Source organism: Ciconia boyciana, chromosome 1, assembly GCF_034638445.1.
Source record: "Ciconia boyciana chromosome 1, ASM3463844v1, whole genome shotgun sequence".
NCBI classification, from domain to species: domain Eukaryota; kingdom Metazoa; phylum Chordata; class Aves; order Ciconiiformes; family Ciconiidae; genus Ciconia; species Ciconia boyciana.
In genome coordinates this window covers 54,438,805-54,455,524 of record NC_132934.1, presented here as the reverse complement: position 1 = coordinate 54,455,524, position 16,720 = coordinate 54,438,805, and the positions used below count along the sequence as shown (strand labels likewise).

The 16,720-nt window shown below is 39.4% G+C and overlaps 1 protein-coding gene across 9 annotated transcripts in view; it reads right to left on the bottom strand.

Annotated features, from left to right (window-relative positions):
* CNOT4 (CCR4-NOT transcription complex subunit 4) overlaps positions 1 to 16,720 on the bottom strand; it is a 90,025-nt gene that overhangs the window by 36,993 nt on the left and 36,312 nt on the right. For all 9 annotated transcript variants that reach the window (XM_072866592.1, XM_072866528.1, XM_072866518.1 and 6 more), the window contains 2 exons: positions 7,895 to 8,138; positions 152 to 349 (listed from right to left, as the gene is read on the bottom strand). In XM_072866592.1, the coding sequence (XP_072722693.1) occupies positions 152 to 349; positions 7,895 to 8,068 (372 nt within the window). In that variant the 5' untranslated portion in view covers positions 8,069 to 8,138. The remainder of the gene's footprint in view (positions 1 to 151; positions 350 to 7,894; positions 8,139 to 16,720) is intronic.

The window sequence follows — 16,720 nt, the reverse complement described above, 5'->3', positions numbered from 1 at the left end:
TTAAGAAGAGGGGGCCTCAGCAGCAGTGAACATTTGCAATGCTGTTTCATTTTGTACCCATCAGGGAGACAGACAAGGGTGGGCACAAGGGTATTCCAATGGTTCCTTTACAGTAAGTTAGGAGCAAGATCTGCAAGTGTGAACCACTCACCTCTGGATCTGCTAGGCGCTGAGATAGCCCTACCACGAAGACAAGGTTCTTCTGTACAACCCGTACACTGGCCAAATGTTTGCGATTTTCTGATATCTTCTGTTTCCTCTCATTTTGTTTCTGTTTCTTTTCATTTTTTATCCTTTGCAGCTCTTCCTGGGAGAGTGGTTTGTACACTGCTGGATCTTCTGGATATGGCTAAATATAACAAAATTTAAAACAACCCGCATAAGAAACAACGTGTTTGAAAATCATTAATCCCGATGTTTTAATGCACAAATTTCTTTCTTCTGTTACACTGTTCTGATTGTTATGGCCACCCACATTATAGAAGTAGCATATTCAGTCCTTTGGGAAAGGTGAACATCTTGCATATTTTCATTTCTCCTATTTATAGACAATATCGATTTGGCAATAGCCACATTCTAACCAGCTGCCTAGTCAGTTTGGTAACACTACAAGCAGCTGCAGCATGACAGCCAACACATCCTGTTAAGATTTCACTAACATAGCATAGTAAGCAGGGTGAAAGCATGCCCTGCATATCCACTTTATATTTAGTTGGCTGATACAGATTTGGATACTTAAGTGTATTAACAAAGTAAAGACAACAAGATAAGAAATCAAAATACAAATGTAATTTCAGTGGCCCACCAAGTTCAAGACAGTAACACCATTACATGGCTCAATCTTTACATGGTTAACTTCTCCTAGTGAAGAGACAGATTTCAATACAGTTACTGCATACTGATTTAATAGTATTCTCACCATGCTTGTGTACCAGTTTGAAACTTGGGCTTTGTCTTCCCTGGACAAAGGCACATTTTAAATCTCAGGATTATAATCTACAGATAACTCCTCAAACACAGACATAACACTGTAGATTTTAATCTCAAAAGTATCTAGCAGAAGTGAAAGTGTCCTCAGAGTCACCTAGAAAGATCGCTCTATTCATGCAGAGCATTACTACAAAGGCACTATTTTCGCCTGGTCCTGTAGACTATAGTGTGCTGTCCTCTGCCCCACATTACTCCTCAAAGCAATCCCATATTCTTTACCTGTCTCAGTTTTCTCAGACTGAAAAGTTAGATTTCACACTTTATACACAAAGCAATGCTAAGCACAGAAGCAAGTATATAAAAATATCTCTCAAACAAAAAGAAGTGTTTGTAAACACTGAGACGAAGTAAAAAATGAGAAGAGTACAGGAGATGTGCATTAAGGTAAAGAGTTAAGATAAAGAAATTAAGCTCACCAATATGTTGAAATAAGTTCTTTGCTTGTACTACCATAACCAAAGTTTTCAGTGTGCAAGTCTAACAAAAATGTATTTAACCTTTTCCTGACTGTCCTCTGTTAATGGTAGAATACAAAACTAGTTGTCATACTAAGTGACCTGAGAAAAATCTACGGCAGCAGATGAAAATAAGGTTTAGGTTAAAAGCATATATTCCTTACACTTGCATGATGCTACTGTAAGAGCCACCAAGTGCTCAGACCCAACAGTCTTCTGAGTACAGCCCCAAACAAAACAAGATCCATTTTACAGTTTAAAGAGTTTAAAGTTCAGCATCATTATGCTATACTTGAGACATCTTCTGAAAATATGCTGCAGTTGACTTCAGCAGATGGCATCTCATGGTTAAACACCAAGTCCTCTGGAACATGTTTTTAGTATCACAAAGGAATTTAAACTTGTAAGATACTTTAGCAGTAGCCAGAGGTACACAACTAAGTCCTTAACATGAAAACACAATAAGGACTTATGTTACCCTTGAAGAACAGGTAAAACTTTAAGAAATGGTACGGTTATGTTATTCACAAGTAACACTGAATACCTTATACAGATTTCACAATGTACTTCATGAATAGCAATGAACTGTTAGTAAGGTCATTCAAGATTAGCTGTAGCCAATGATTATCTTGAGTCTTAACACATGTACACATGAGGACTTCAGAGATGCAGAATAATTCTGCAAGGCATTCCACTTATTTGAAGAGCTTCTCAAAGTCTGTGTTAGTCGATCATGCAGAATTAAAGAATAGATATTGTTTTGTTTTAGGGAAGAGAAAGACTGCTCGGCAAAGAGAGAGTTAATTCAGTTATCACAGTCAAGCTGAGTTCAGGTAGGAATGGGAAGAAAACAAGTGCACCAGTATAAGGTAGATATAATTCCAAAAATAAAATGGCTCACCCTACATCAAGTGATGTAGTATCATACCTACAACCCATCCTTTCACGTACTAATTCCTTCTCCACATCACATACTACACAAGGCAAGGCTTGCAAGTGTGCAGTGCTCTGGTACTGCGCAAGAAATGAATTCATGGTTTTCAGTAGGTTCAGTAAGGCTCCTGAAGGTCCAAGAAAACTACAGCAAACAGTGCCAAAGTTCATCAGCTATCTTTCTTGCCAAATATAGTCACATTCAGTTCATATTCTAAATGAGAAGCAAGTCAGACAGTACGTTCCTTCTCTGTACAGCTATTTGCTACTGGAGGTCCTGAACATTGGTCAGGAAACATCCCAGGTAGCTCAAGCATAACCCTGAGCAGAACATTTATTTGTCCATAGTAAAACTAGTAGTTTGTATTTGTACAGGAGAGCACAAGAATTGCCGAGGCACACAACTAAACAGCAACTTCAGAATCAGGGAAGAGAAATCTCAGCAGAAAGTACAAGACTGCCTGAATAAGAATTTCAGTCATTAAGAAGTAGAAGCCGTTGATCTGCCATGATGGAAAACAGCACTTGTTTGAGCAACAGAATCATCAAGAGTTCTTGCTAGATACTGTAGAGCTGTATTATACATAAAATGTTTCATATGTATGTTTATCACTTATGACATGTTTAATGCTTCTAAGGAATATGACTAGTTGGATATCCTGACTTGCAGGACCTGCAAATGAGTGTGTGTGCACCTCCTGAATCCCAAGAATAAGTCAGAAACCCAATCCTAAGAAGCAATAGATGATTTTCCTATCTATATATAATGTGTGGCATGATGACAGATAACAGATATTGCACATTTAAGGAGGGAGGAAGGCAAGTAAGCACAGCATCAACATTTCAGAAGCTAATTCTAAAAAAAACAGTAAGTATTAGAAATCCTGTTCCTTTCAAATAAGGACATAAAGTCAGCCTACAAATAGGACAATAAATTATTTCATCTTCAGAGTGATTGCTTCCCACAGTGTTGAAGTTCATGAACTCAGATGATAGTTCAATTACAGACAGAACGCATGCAGGGAAGGCTGGTGGAACATGGCTCTGAAAGCCAAGCAAGGTGGATTGACTTCTGGTGTATCACACAGTACCATTTCATCTGTTGTTTACTCTCTGTCCAACCCTACAAAATAGGGGTATGGCCACAGGTACCAGAAGCTCTCAGGTCTTGCACAGCTAAAGTGGCAATGCTACTGACATGGCCACTTCTTCCCCCCCCCCAAGACGCATAAGATACTTGTTTAACCTACTATCAGTGATTCCTTAAGCTGGTAGAGGATTTGAGATCCAAGGAGAGGAGCTACATCAGTGTTATCATCATTTATGTATTTTCAGATGCAAGACATTAAGAAATGTCAACATCACTGATTTACTGACTAAGTTTAGCTGACACCCTCCGCTTAAGTTATACAAATCCTCTTCAGCAAAAACCATGGAAGGCACTTGAACAAGATGTGCCAACATGGAAAATGACCAGATTTTGTTTACACAAACTGCAAGTTGCTGGTAGTCCTACAAGAACTTCAACAAAAGTTCAAATGTCTCCTCTGTAGTCTCATTTCTTTAATCAGAGATGGACCTTGACGAATTCTCAGTCTTCCTGACTAATTTGTCTTGTCATTTAAGTTTTGTTTTCTTTCAGACTTTTTTCCCCCACATTTTCCCAATTGTTGAAAGCTGAGCTGGGATTTATCAAGCACTTTGCTTCTGTCATTCCCAGATGGGTCACATTCCTTCCACACAATGGATGTACCAACATTTCCCAGTTGTTGCCTTGCTACCGAATAGGTTCTGAAATGAGAAATACAGAGAAAGTCAATAAGGTTTATGCATAGTATACACCACACTACTTTTATCAAGAATAAAAAAAAATACCAGTTTCCTATATATTTCTAAATACTAATTGTTGCACCAAACTACTCAGTTGTGGGATTAAAAGCACCAGAGGAAACAACTGACATCTGGAGACTGTGCCTTAAGACCAGGTGTTCCTTTTACACAGAAGTAGGAGTAGGAGAAACATGGATAAAAACATGCTTAAAACATGTTAGTTTCTTGGTCATAAATGCAGCAGCTTACTATTTCTCTCCATCTCTAAGACAAGGTGCCAGGAGGAATAAAGCTCGCTAAGTCAAAGACCTGGAGAACAAGGCACAGCCACACCACAGGAACAGCTGTGTATCAAGTTATATTATTTGGTGGAAGGGCAAAACAATTAAGAAACATGAAGGAGCTAGGCTTTTTTATTGTTGGATTTAAAAATTGCAACAACTGACACTAAGGTCTGAGAGTGCTTTGCTCTATTAAAGCAACACAAGCAACTGAAATGGTATGTATTATTCATATGACAAACAGTACCTAGGCCGCTGAATTTTAAAGAAAAAAGAAAAATCACTGCAAAGATAAAAATCAGTGGCTTTACAACCAGAACAAGACAGGCTGGTGACCTGTAAATCAGCTTTTGGCTACAGAAGTCTTTTTTTGAGGACAGCATGTTTTCATTCTAATTTGACTAGTTAGCAGCTATTTCACTCACAGTTAAGAAATCAATTGACTGGAGAAAACAGGATGGCTTGCTTAGCATCTTACAATCGACTACACCTACAATTCTGAAGGGCATCAGGAACTCAAAGCAGGTCAGTTCTATTCTTTAAGGATGTACTTTTTGTAGTTAATGAATTAAAACAGAAACAACATCTATTTCAGAAGAGTCAGACAAAGTTTAGAAAGCTTTTAATGTGTTAAGACTAGTTTCCAACCAGCATTCAAGTTAAATTCATACTAGCACCTTACTTTCACAAATCAAAACAAAGCAAACGTTTGTCTACTACTGCTACTAACTGGAGGAAACTTAAGACACATTAACTCAATTGACTGCAACTATGTGAACATATTCTGCACATGCAAATGTTAAGCTATATAACACTTCAAGCATGTAGAAGTATTTTTACTTGGCAGAAAAAACTGCAAGCTAACATCTTTTCAGTTAGAAGTAAATTAGAGAAGCTTAGGAAAATAATGGTATATATGCAATGGACAGTTAAAATCTATCAAACTAATAGCATAGGTGCCATTAGTGTATAGCCAAACTATTTTATCATAGACTTTTCCAAAATCTCCCCCAAACCTTTCAACCAAAATCCCTGGAAAGGGAACTTCTTCATTGCTCCTCTCCACAGACTAGCGATCAAACCACTGGAGAACTCGCATTGCATTCAATACCATTGGCACAAACAGCAGCTTTCTATTATATAATTGTGCATAACATACTCAGCCTCGCTTTAATATATGTTTATTCACAGTCCATTTTGCAGTAAGTATCCTGTACCGGTATACACATTATAAACATGATGTACCTGTTGAAACCATAGTACCTACTATAAACTTTCCTGCAAAAATTTTGTTGCTTTGCCATTTTCTGCACTTCAGCATTTTAAGTGGTCACAACCAATACACGCCATAGTAGATATGAATTAGAAAACTGCTTAGATCTTTTCCCCAGAAACCTTACTACGCACAGATAGGAACTATTTAGGCCCACTGCACACAAGAATACATACCTGGTTCCGACGGTCCAGCAAACAGGGGACTTCAAAAGGTGGCTTCTTCAGACCTATTTGATGCCTCCATCACCCGTGTAGCTCGGAGTGACTTATTCCTGATGGGGTCTCTGCACCACAGTGTCATTGTCTGTGTCATGAAAGGAGTGTACTCCTCAGCCTCCTCCATGCAAACTTCCTACAATCCAGCGATACAGCTGCTACTCTACTCAAGAACATCTTGCAGTCCACGGATGAAGAAAGTATCAAGAACATAATCCTCATCCATTGTGAAAAGAAGAGGTTTCCTTCTTCTCCCGGAATGGCTGGTGTGCTTCATTCTGATTGTAGCACTCATTCCAGCTTTTCTCCCGAAACTGTTTTTCCAAGCAAACTGTATCCAATTCAGCAAAATATTTGCACATCCAATCATACACCAGATTATTCCACATTAAAAAGTTCAGCTGTGGCAGTATCCGTATTTCAAAGAATTCAGATACCCAGAGGCAGTGAATAGCATGCTGCTTCTGTGATTTTTCAGATATATTCCATAAACTTCCAATAATGAACAGAGATGAACCTAATCATTGTTGGTAAAAAGTAGTGTAATAAATCCAGGTAGATAAAGCAACTTACACAGACAAGGAAATTCCAGAAATGTCACGTTGTACCAGAAGAGTAGAAATTTCCTTGTACTATGAAAATTACTATACAGCATGTGTCATCTACAGCAGGTATCACATGTGGAAACTGATTTGGCTGACGACAGGTGGATCTTCCTTGTAGAACATACTGCTCAAATATCGTGGCAAATTCGCACCATTTATTAACAAATGTATGTTGTTGTGGGATAGCCTTCAGGCTTGCAGAGGTGTCCAAACACAGATTAGCAGTGACAGCTCTAGTGTAGCCAAAGCCCAAAAGAGCAGCAACAAAATATGACTGGAAGTGCTTATAGAAAGCTGTGGCAGTGAATAAAGATAGTGAGACCAAGTAAGATTACTTGGGGTCTGAAAAGAGAGCTGTAATATGAGACAGGAAGCCAACAAAAGCATTAACTGAGGATAGGATCACGATTAAATAGCAGGAGAAAGAGGGGACAAATAGCTGTGATTACAAAAAGAGGAAGGCCAGGCAAGAAAGTTACAATCAAGGAAGTCATTAAAGAGAAGAAGATATTGAGAAATAATTTTATTAAACACTGAAGATAAGGAAATAATGAGGTTAAGCAAAACACTAGAAGGAGAAGGAAAATAATTCAAAGGAAAAAACAGGCAACTTAGTGAAGCTGAAGTTTATAGTTGTGGCCAACCAAAGTATCAGGCAGACATCAATTAAGAGACAAGGAAAATTAAGCGTGACTCTCAAAGTACTACCTTTAAGCATTTGGCAACAAGATCAGAATACTAAACAAGCAGACTTAGCCCAGATTTTAGCCCATACTTAGCCCATGAAATGCTTTAAAGTTTAACACCATTGGATATATTTTCCAAAGGTTTTACATGTTTAGTGTCCAGAAAACTATGGATTAAAAGCTCCAGTGCCACAAACAAAACAAGCAGGTGCTTTATAAGCTTGCCTCAGACAGTTCTGCTAGTTTAGCTGAACCTTGGCCCTCAGCAAACCCCTCATGCTGGAATCCTCACTGTCCTTCCTGAAAAGACTTCGTCAATGCACAAGCACCCCAACTCAAAGGATTTTTTTTCTTTTTGGCAGTTCTCCCAGCATCAGCATGCCTTAGTTCTGATCCACAGCTTCCCCTATTAATCCAGTTCTGAACTTAACAAACCAAGACTAGCCGTTGCACAACAGCTTTAACACATATGCAGATAGAATCTGAAAGATCCAACACCTCACCCTTGATCTAGGCCATGACTAGATTAATGTTTCCCCAAAGGAAAAGGATGTCTTTGGTACCAAGACAATGCAAGAGCCTTGTGATATGTGCAAGACAAGCCGCTGTTCCAGGATATTTACCTTTCTGCAAGCAGGACAAAGTCCATTCTCATCAGTGCGGATACGATGCCAACAGAAACGACAGATTTGGTAGCCACAGGTGCAAGGGAAGAAGTTGATGTCATCAATTTCCAGAGGCTCCATGCAGAGGGGGCATTCCACAGGGTCTTCCTTAGCATCAGGGCTGCGAGACATCTTTGTATGTTCGCAGAGCAGCAAAAGTTTATAATAACTTAATAGACGGAGGTGGTCAGCACTTGAAGGTCTGCAAGAGAAGTCGGGGGAGAGAGAGTAATTAGTACTTTTGACATTTGACAACCTTTCTTTTGCACCTTTTAATATTTCAGTTCTTCACCACTTTCCTTCTCCCCACACAAATTATCTACTAACACACAAGTTACTCCCTAATAAACTTGAGTGTCTTTTCCTACTCATGAGTCACACAATATGGTACTGGTGACGTACCTCCCTACCTGGATAGGCAAGCACTTCTTTGACAGTTCACTAGCCTATTTGGGTTTCAAACTGTACAGCTGCAAAGAAATGCTTAACAGTGTACACCATACACTGCTGCTAAGTTCTGCCAGCTCCTTTAACTATTGCTTTCTTGAAAACTTCTACAAATCCAAAGTCAAATCCTTGAATGGAGGACCTCATGTTTAAGATCAATTTATTCCTTTGCTCAGAGACTTAGAACAATAAGAGATTTGGAACAACATTTAGGTTGTCCATTCAGACTTTTCAGTAGGGTTACAGAATTATCGAACAAAACCAATAAAAGCTTCTTACTCAGGAGCATTAATTTCTTTGTCCATCTCACATTTTGGTCCAGAGACTGATCTCCAAGATCAGCCTTAGGACCATGGCATTAGCCAAGATTTGTCAGGTACACAGCTTTCTACATGTGTCAGACAACTTTCATCAGTCATTTATGCTTTTCATCAGCATCCAATTCACACCAAAGCCCAAAGATACACATATGGTCAAAAAACCCCTAAGTTTTAACTTAGAGTGCAGCCACAGTAAGGTATTTTTGGATCAGAATTTTGAAGAGAACCAAAATTCAGGTCACTATTTTCTTAACTCATTTCTTGAACTCCATCATTTTAGTATGCTTCTCTTCTGTCAATTTAAGAATGCAGCACAAGTTACTTTCAGACTCAAAACACGGCACGTATAGTCGTCACTGAGATATTCAATCAGTTTAGAGTTTTTCTTCTTTCTTTTTTCATTGAAGTACCACTCGATATTTGAAGTAGTATCTAATCTCAGCAAGCTGTCTCGATCTGCTGCGTGAGACATGCATTTAGATGGGACAGAATTAAAGGGCAACAGTAGAATTTTTAGGTGGACCTTTTGAAGGAGGAAAAAACAACAACAAAAACCCAACAAAAACCGACAACTAGAAACCCACTGAAAAGCACTGAAAAAGAGGTGACCAGAACTGATAGTTGGATGGTCATACTTTCTCTAGCGAACTACATCACTTCTTTACAAATAAGTGATCTCAAAAGTTTTTTAAAAAATCCAAAATTCTTTTTACAATTATGCCTTTCCCAAAACATCAGTCATGCAATTATAATTTAACCACACACACACACAATCTGGAGTCCCCCCTACTTTCCCAGAGAGTTTTCGGTTTCATTTCTAACCAAAAACTACTAGATCATGTACTATCCAATCTTTCTCCAGGCTTTTAGAAGCAAGTCCAGAAACAAATTCTCACATCCACCTACTTGAAGAAGAGTGTGACATTTATTCTTGTCCTTGGAAATAAGATGACTGAATGTTTTCAGATCAAACCCTTGCTCACAGATTTCTGTATGTAGTAGTGCTAGCCTTACGCATCTTTGGTTTGATACTTTAACCACCACAAAAACCCAGACCTGTTTATGGTCTTCCATACTCTAAATGATTCTTCCTTGCATGAGCTCTATCTTGTAAAGCCCACGAGGTTCCAGCTGAAGTTGGGACCCCCCACCTTACAGGATAGGATCCATTTAGCATCAGTCTGCAATACTTGTCCCTGTCCTGCACATATCTTCAGGGACAGAAATTCCTCTGCAAGCAGCCAGCGAAGAACCCTGAAGAGGAACATCATACAGGCACACAACCAAAGCACCATCCAAATACACAGTAGAGAGTATATAGCTTTGTATGGGAAAAGTAGTTGTAGTTAGGTTTGCCTGTGTTCACAAGCCGATACCAGAAACCTAGACTAACTGCAATTTCGACTAGTTTGGTAGGGAGTATAGCCTCTAGGCATGAAGTGCAGTTCTAGTAAAAATATAATACCACTGCCGTAGAGAGAAAAAGTTCCACTGGATGCTCACATAAAAGTAAGGATGAGAGAACGGATTTTAGATGCAGTAAGCATAATTTCTCTATATGGCATGCACTAGCAACAACACTGTCCTCCTTCTGACCTTCACAATGATTAAAATCAAAAGAGTTAAACTCCTACAATAATACAGCAGCTTTTACTTCATTATCTATGCTTTCATTAGTGCTATATTTACAATCATTTTGACAGGCTCAAAAACAGATTCTGGGACCTTACCAGTGTTTTCTACAGAGAACACTAGCAGAATCTGACCTGAAGGAAGGAAAGGATTAGTTTGTTTGGGAGCTTTGTCTTGTTTTTAAGAACACATTCCCACTGGCTGAAGAGTGGGAGGGACTGTTAAAAGGCCACAGCACATTATTTAATTGCTTATTATGCAGGTAACTTAACACACATTTCTACAGCAATCCTTACATTTCCTGCAAACTTTTCACACTTGTATAGCAGCAAGACCATTACAATATGAAAGTGACTTTAAACCAAAGCCCAGGTTAAACGGAACAGATTTTGTTCAGTTTAGATTTGGATTTGACTTTGTCACAGATCTCCTAACAACAGGTCAATAAGCAGACAGCGTATTCCCTTTGACTGTGTACTCACTCCACCGCATGCTCAGCAGCTTTGAGCCTACTGAAACACATCTAAATAAAGCTATGCTATACCAGTACTAGTGAAGCTATAGTTAAAAGTGCAGTTTTGAAGAAACTTCAGCCAGCACAATAAAATTACTGAATTATGAAGTTACTATTTGGAATCTCTGCTAGAAATGTCATCAGTTCATGTGAAAAAAAGTATGACATATTAGCTAGTGCCTCTGGGATGTGCAGACAAGCTCTGACAAAACTGCAACGCGATTAACATTTATGAGCTGTTTAAGTTAACGCTAAGAGTTCAGCAGCTGCTAGCAATAATGCCAATAGCTTGCTTCAGTCAGCAAATGGCCCGTTATTTTATAACAAGGAGTAAAGAGCAGCTGTGTGCCATGTTTCTTGAAACTAAGTAAGAGGCAATATTTATTTACTTAGGAAAAGACCATTCAAGCATCCCATTTAAAGATTCTCCACTGAAGTGTGTCTCCATTTCAGGAGGGTTTATAAACCAGGGTCTGTCTCAACTCTGCATCAGAACAATGCTTGTTTTTTCAAAACTGGAATAACATGCATAGTAAGGCATCATTAATGCATTGTTCATATAGCACTACCAAGAAACACAGAGTAACTAGTCAGCTCTAAGGCTATTCCAAACAATTCAAGATTAACATCACAGGAAAAGTAACACAGCAGTGGCAAAAAACAAAAGGTAGTATTACATGCTGTGTTTAATCCAGAGTATTTAGTCTTTGGGATCAAGTTCACAGAGATTAAATTAATAGCATATCAGGAGAAGAAAAGGAGGAAGGTTGTGCACGTGTACACACGATACAAGCAGCTAGAATTTGTCCATACACTTTCCAAAACGCCAACAACTGCAGTCAAACAGGGCTCTGACAGCTCCACATCCTGTTTACAGGAGACTCTGCCAAAACATTCATACACACAGGGATGGAGTGGAGATGGACAATGTCCAGCAGCATCTTTTAGATTTAGTGAATTTGTAATAGGTAATAACCATAATATAGAAATATATAGTTGTGTATCTTATCCCTTCCACCATGCCAACTAATAAATTCCTTTCTTTTCCAAATACATACGCAAAATGAAAAGAAAAAGGTAATTTTTCATTAAAAGTGCTTACTTAGTGGATTTGACAGCTGTGTCTAATCAGCTTCACTGTACAATTGTTTCTCTTGATTAAATCTGCCAAATCTTGCAGTCAGGAAAAAGAAATCCTAGTATTTGAGGGTACTCACCTAAATACAATTTTGCTCCTAATATAGCTAGTGATTTCAGTCCATTCAGGATGCAGACGTTGCCTTTCCCTTTTTCACTTGAGGTGAGCAAGTTCCCCTTCCAGCAGTTTATCTTCCCTATTTAATTTTTAAAGGGGTCATTAAAAAAGGGGAGCAGGGCAAAAACCACTAGCTCATTATCAATCCTTTTTCCTCAAGTGCACCTATTTGAGACTTGATACACACTTCCCCTCATCTCCCCATGCTAGACACCAGAACATCTCCACTTGCTAGTAGTTCATTTTAGTAAACGCGTCCCTTAAGGGCAGCTAGCTCCAGGGCATACAGACACATTCACCCCCTCACATGATGGGCTGAATCCAGCCTTGCTACTTGCTCTAAGACACTAAAAGTGTCACAGCCAAAAGTTGTCAAAATCTAGTCATGAAAAACCTGAATAAAGGACTCGCATCCCAGAAAATATTTGGAGACTCAGGGCCTCTTGAGGGAAAAAATCCAGACGTGTTAGATAATGTTTCACTTAAAGTTCAAACATACCTGACACTTGAAGTGAAACAGGTCGGAGTCTATGCACCGAACCTTTAGTAAGGGTTCATTAAACTTACACAAACAGAAACTCATACTTTTTTTCGTGGCCTTGTATCTTTTGAAACTCATCAGCCCCGAGAATTCTCAAAAACGCACCGCAGATGCTGCCTGTATAATGCCATGGGGAAGGCAGCCCCCTGAGACCCTGATGAAGCATCAGTTCTCTTTCAACACTTCATGTCCTGGTTTCAGCTGGGATAGAGTTAATTTTCTTCCTAGTAGCTGGTACAGTGCTATGTTTTGGATTTAGCATGAGAATAATGGTGATAACACACTGATGTTTTAGTTGTTGCTAAGCAGTGCTTATACCAAGTCAAGGACTTTTCAGCTTCCCATACTCTGCCAGCAAGGAAGCGCACAAGAAGCTGGGAGGGAGCACAGCCAGGACAGCTGACCCCAACTGGCCAAAGGGCTATTCCATACCATATGACATCATGCTCAGTATATAAAATGGGGGGAGCTGGCCGGGGGGCAGTGATCACTGCTCAGGGATGGGCTGGCCGTCAGTCGGCAGGTGGTGAGCAGTTGCATCACTTGTTTTTCCTGGGTTTTGTTTCTTTCTTTGTTGTTTTCCTTTTCATTTTATTTTATTTCAATCATTAAACTGTTCATATCTCAACCCAAGAGTTTTCTTACTTGTGCCCTTCAGAGTCTCTCCCCCATCGCACTGGGGGGGAGGGGGTGGGAGGGAGAGCGGGAGCAAGCAGCTGTGTGGTGCTTCGTTGCCGACTGAGGTTAAACCACAACACCTCACCTCTGTGGCGATCCCACATACAAGCCAGAGGCAGAAAGGCAAGCAGACTACAAGCAGCAGCTATAATAGGTTATCCCTTCCTTGAATCAGGAGAGCAGCAGCAGTTCTGTCAGCACAGCACTCTCCTCCAGGTCGGCACTGGGGCACAGCAAGCCCAAGGCCCACACTTGGACTAGCGACTCTGCTAGCGACTCTGCTGAAAGGAAAGCAAACTTGATCTCCTTCAGTCTCTGAACATAAGAAAGGTCACTTCATTGCATTGCAGTGACCACTGAAAGGTTTACATCAAAATTTTTCATAGGCAGGCTGCAGAGAAAAGTCTATTTTTACATTTTTAAGCACGCAGAGCTGAGGGAGATCCAGCGAGTTAGTCGTTTGGGCCCCAGAGAGAACCCATATGGGCAAAAGTTCACATATACACGTCCTAAATCATGGATGGATTGTCTAGTCATTAAAACATCTAGTCTTGTGTCTTAAGTCATCCACACAATTCAGAAGAAATCTGGGGAGCTTCCCCAGGCCACCTCTTTGACATGCTACCCTCTACTTGCCTGTTATTTTTTGGAGCACTACACAAGGAGAGCGAACCCTTTCTCTTACCAGCCCTTTGCTCACATCAAAATGCAGTAATATTTTCCAATCACCTGGTTAGCAACACTGATATAGGAGGCGGCAGGAGTGCTGAAAACAGGCTATGCTTTTCTAAGTTTTATGGTGCTGTTACTGACTGAGAACAAAGACACCTCAGTGGCAAGCAAGCAGACTCCTGAATCCATCCAAGTTAATTTTCATTTGAGACAGAGGGAAAGTTTACTTCCTACTTCTTTTTCCTGACTGTGCTGAACATTTAAAGCAAACTGTACTACTAATTGCAAATTCATGCCCAGTAACTGCACAGTCCATTTTCTCTCATGTCTTCTCTCTGAAATAATTTTATTCTTCTGTGGTCTGCAGCTACATTTTCACCACAGTACAAACAACACTTAAGAAAAGTAAGAGGTAGACAAAATCCCGGATGTTTAGAACGTATGACCAGGAATCAGGTAGCCATCTCACTATTTTTGAAAACAGCATTACATTGACTAGGATTATCCCCAAGTTATTTAGCTCAAAGATGTCAAAACTGAAGTCTCTAGAGAGACTCCTCTGCTTTAAGCCTCCCTGCAGGTGCTTAGGAGCTCACTCTGGTGGTTTCAGACTTTGAATTCTGCCAGCATAAGCACTTGTACTGTCACCTGAATCAACAAGACCAAAACATAACTATTTTGGCTGGGTCATATTTTACCTAAATCAGTCCTCTATCCAGTTCATCACGCAGCCATGCAGAAGCTTGCACCAGCAGGGTGAAGATGCAGAAACGAGCACCTAGGGGTAGCAACTGCTCAAACAGCATATTCAGCCACAGTGCAAAAATCAGCCAAATAATTCACTAGCTAAGTTTCAACCTAATGCCCTCAAGGCACCTTAATAACAAAAATAGAAGAGTCAGATGCCACCTGCTAAATGAAAGGGGAACTAATCATTCTTTATATACCTGGTGTGAACACAAACTATTTCAAGACAGTTATGTGGCAAAATATAAAAAAGTTATGTACCACAAAAAGATGCTTTTCTCTCATTTAAACTGAGCCAAGAATTGGTCACTGTAGGCTTATTGTTATAGGACTCCGAGCTTTTATGCATAAAGGGCTACATACTATCAGTGACACATGAATGCCAAGTAAGAGATATTTACTCAAATAATTTCTTACAAATCATGAACAGAATCAATGTGTTAAATTTTATTCAGAAAGAAAATAGGCCAAATAAGATTCTGACAAATTCATCCACAAGCACATAAAGCTTTGGACACAATTATCCAAGACGATAACACCACCCTAGCATGTAGGTCAACTCATTCAATGAAATTAAAAGCATAATATTGCTCTGTAATTGTCTAAATTAATTTCTCACATTCATCCACGTTAGAACTTGAATGCTACTGTTCCTTAGTTTCTCTTTCTGCATGTCCCCATTTCATTTTTGTACCGATAGCACCACTATATATAGACATGATACGTCAAAAGCATTTGGATAATGAATTAGAAGTGGGCTATATGATTATTAAATATTTTAAAAGCCTATGTCACAGACAAGTGACCATCTAATATTGGTATACATATTCCAGCATGATTATTTCCAACTCCTCAGGACACAAACAGGAGATGCTCAAGCAACAGGTGAAACAAAATAGCCACACCTATGCAGATTTGTGTACAACAAATTGTATATCACAAATTGTTGTCAAAGAATGTGGCAGACACCATAACGTATCATGCAAAAAAAAAAAATCGGTCAGAAGATAGATCTATCTGCTCCTGTTAAACATGAAATATGTTCCATCTGAATTATCCTGAATTCCCTAAATCTATCATTACTGGGAAAAAGGGTGCTACTCTATTTCTTGTACTTTTTCTTCAGAGCATCTGCTACTAGTCACTGTCAGAAAGAGGATCTAGATAGATCAGCTTGCCAATCATGCAGCAACCACAGGCAGCTATTAAACAGGCTATTTGGGGAGTAGAGTCTTTATTCTGTTCATGCAGCACCCTAGCACAAAACACTCATTCTGCAGCAGGGGTACCTACATATCAACGTACCACAGTTCAAATTTTCCATAATGCTGTGTTCTGGTTAGTCCTTAGTATGGTGATATATACTCAAACACACACTTGTCCTCCTTGAAATCTGTAAAGCACTACTAGCATTGGAAAACTCCTATTCTTTCCATGTTCTTTCCATGTCCATACCAGTTTTCTCTGTGTTTGAAGAGTAGCATATTGATTTCATTCTTCACTCACATTCTGTCACAGAAGCCCTATCAGACAGTTGGAACAGCACTTTGGAAAAACAAACTGTTTTGTAAAAGACAGATGACTTAAGAGATTAAAAGCTTTGTTAATGCATATACATGCAGTAATTTGTTTGTGATACGACAATATTTAATTGTAAAGGTAGTTACTAACATAATAAAGCATATTCAGCACCAGTGCAGAGTACCCCAGCAGACTGAGGTTTTTTTAATGATAACATAACGGGCTAACACTGTTCAGCCACTCAAACTCCCTACAGAGGCTGGGTGAGCAATGGCAGCTCAACCTCACTGACCTGCACTTCCACCTGTTTCACAGAAGTTTCCAACATCCAGTTTTTCCAGTGCTTTTACCTCTGCAGATTAAAAACCATAGACACAGATGTTTCATTGGTGCTATCCTGAGTGAATTTGGAGACACCGGCTGGAACAGCTTTAAGCATCAACTTACCCCATGTTGC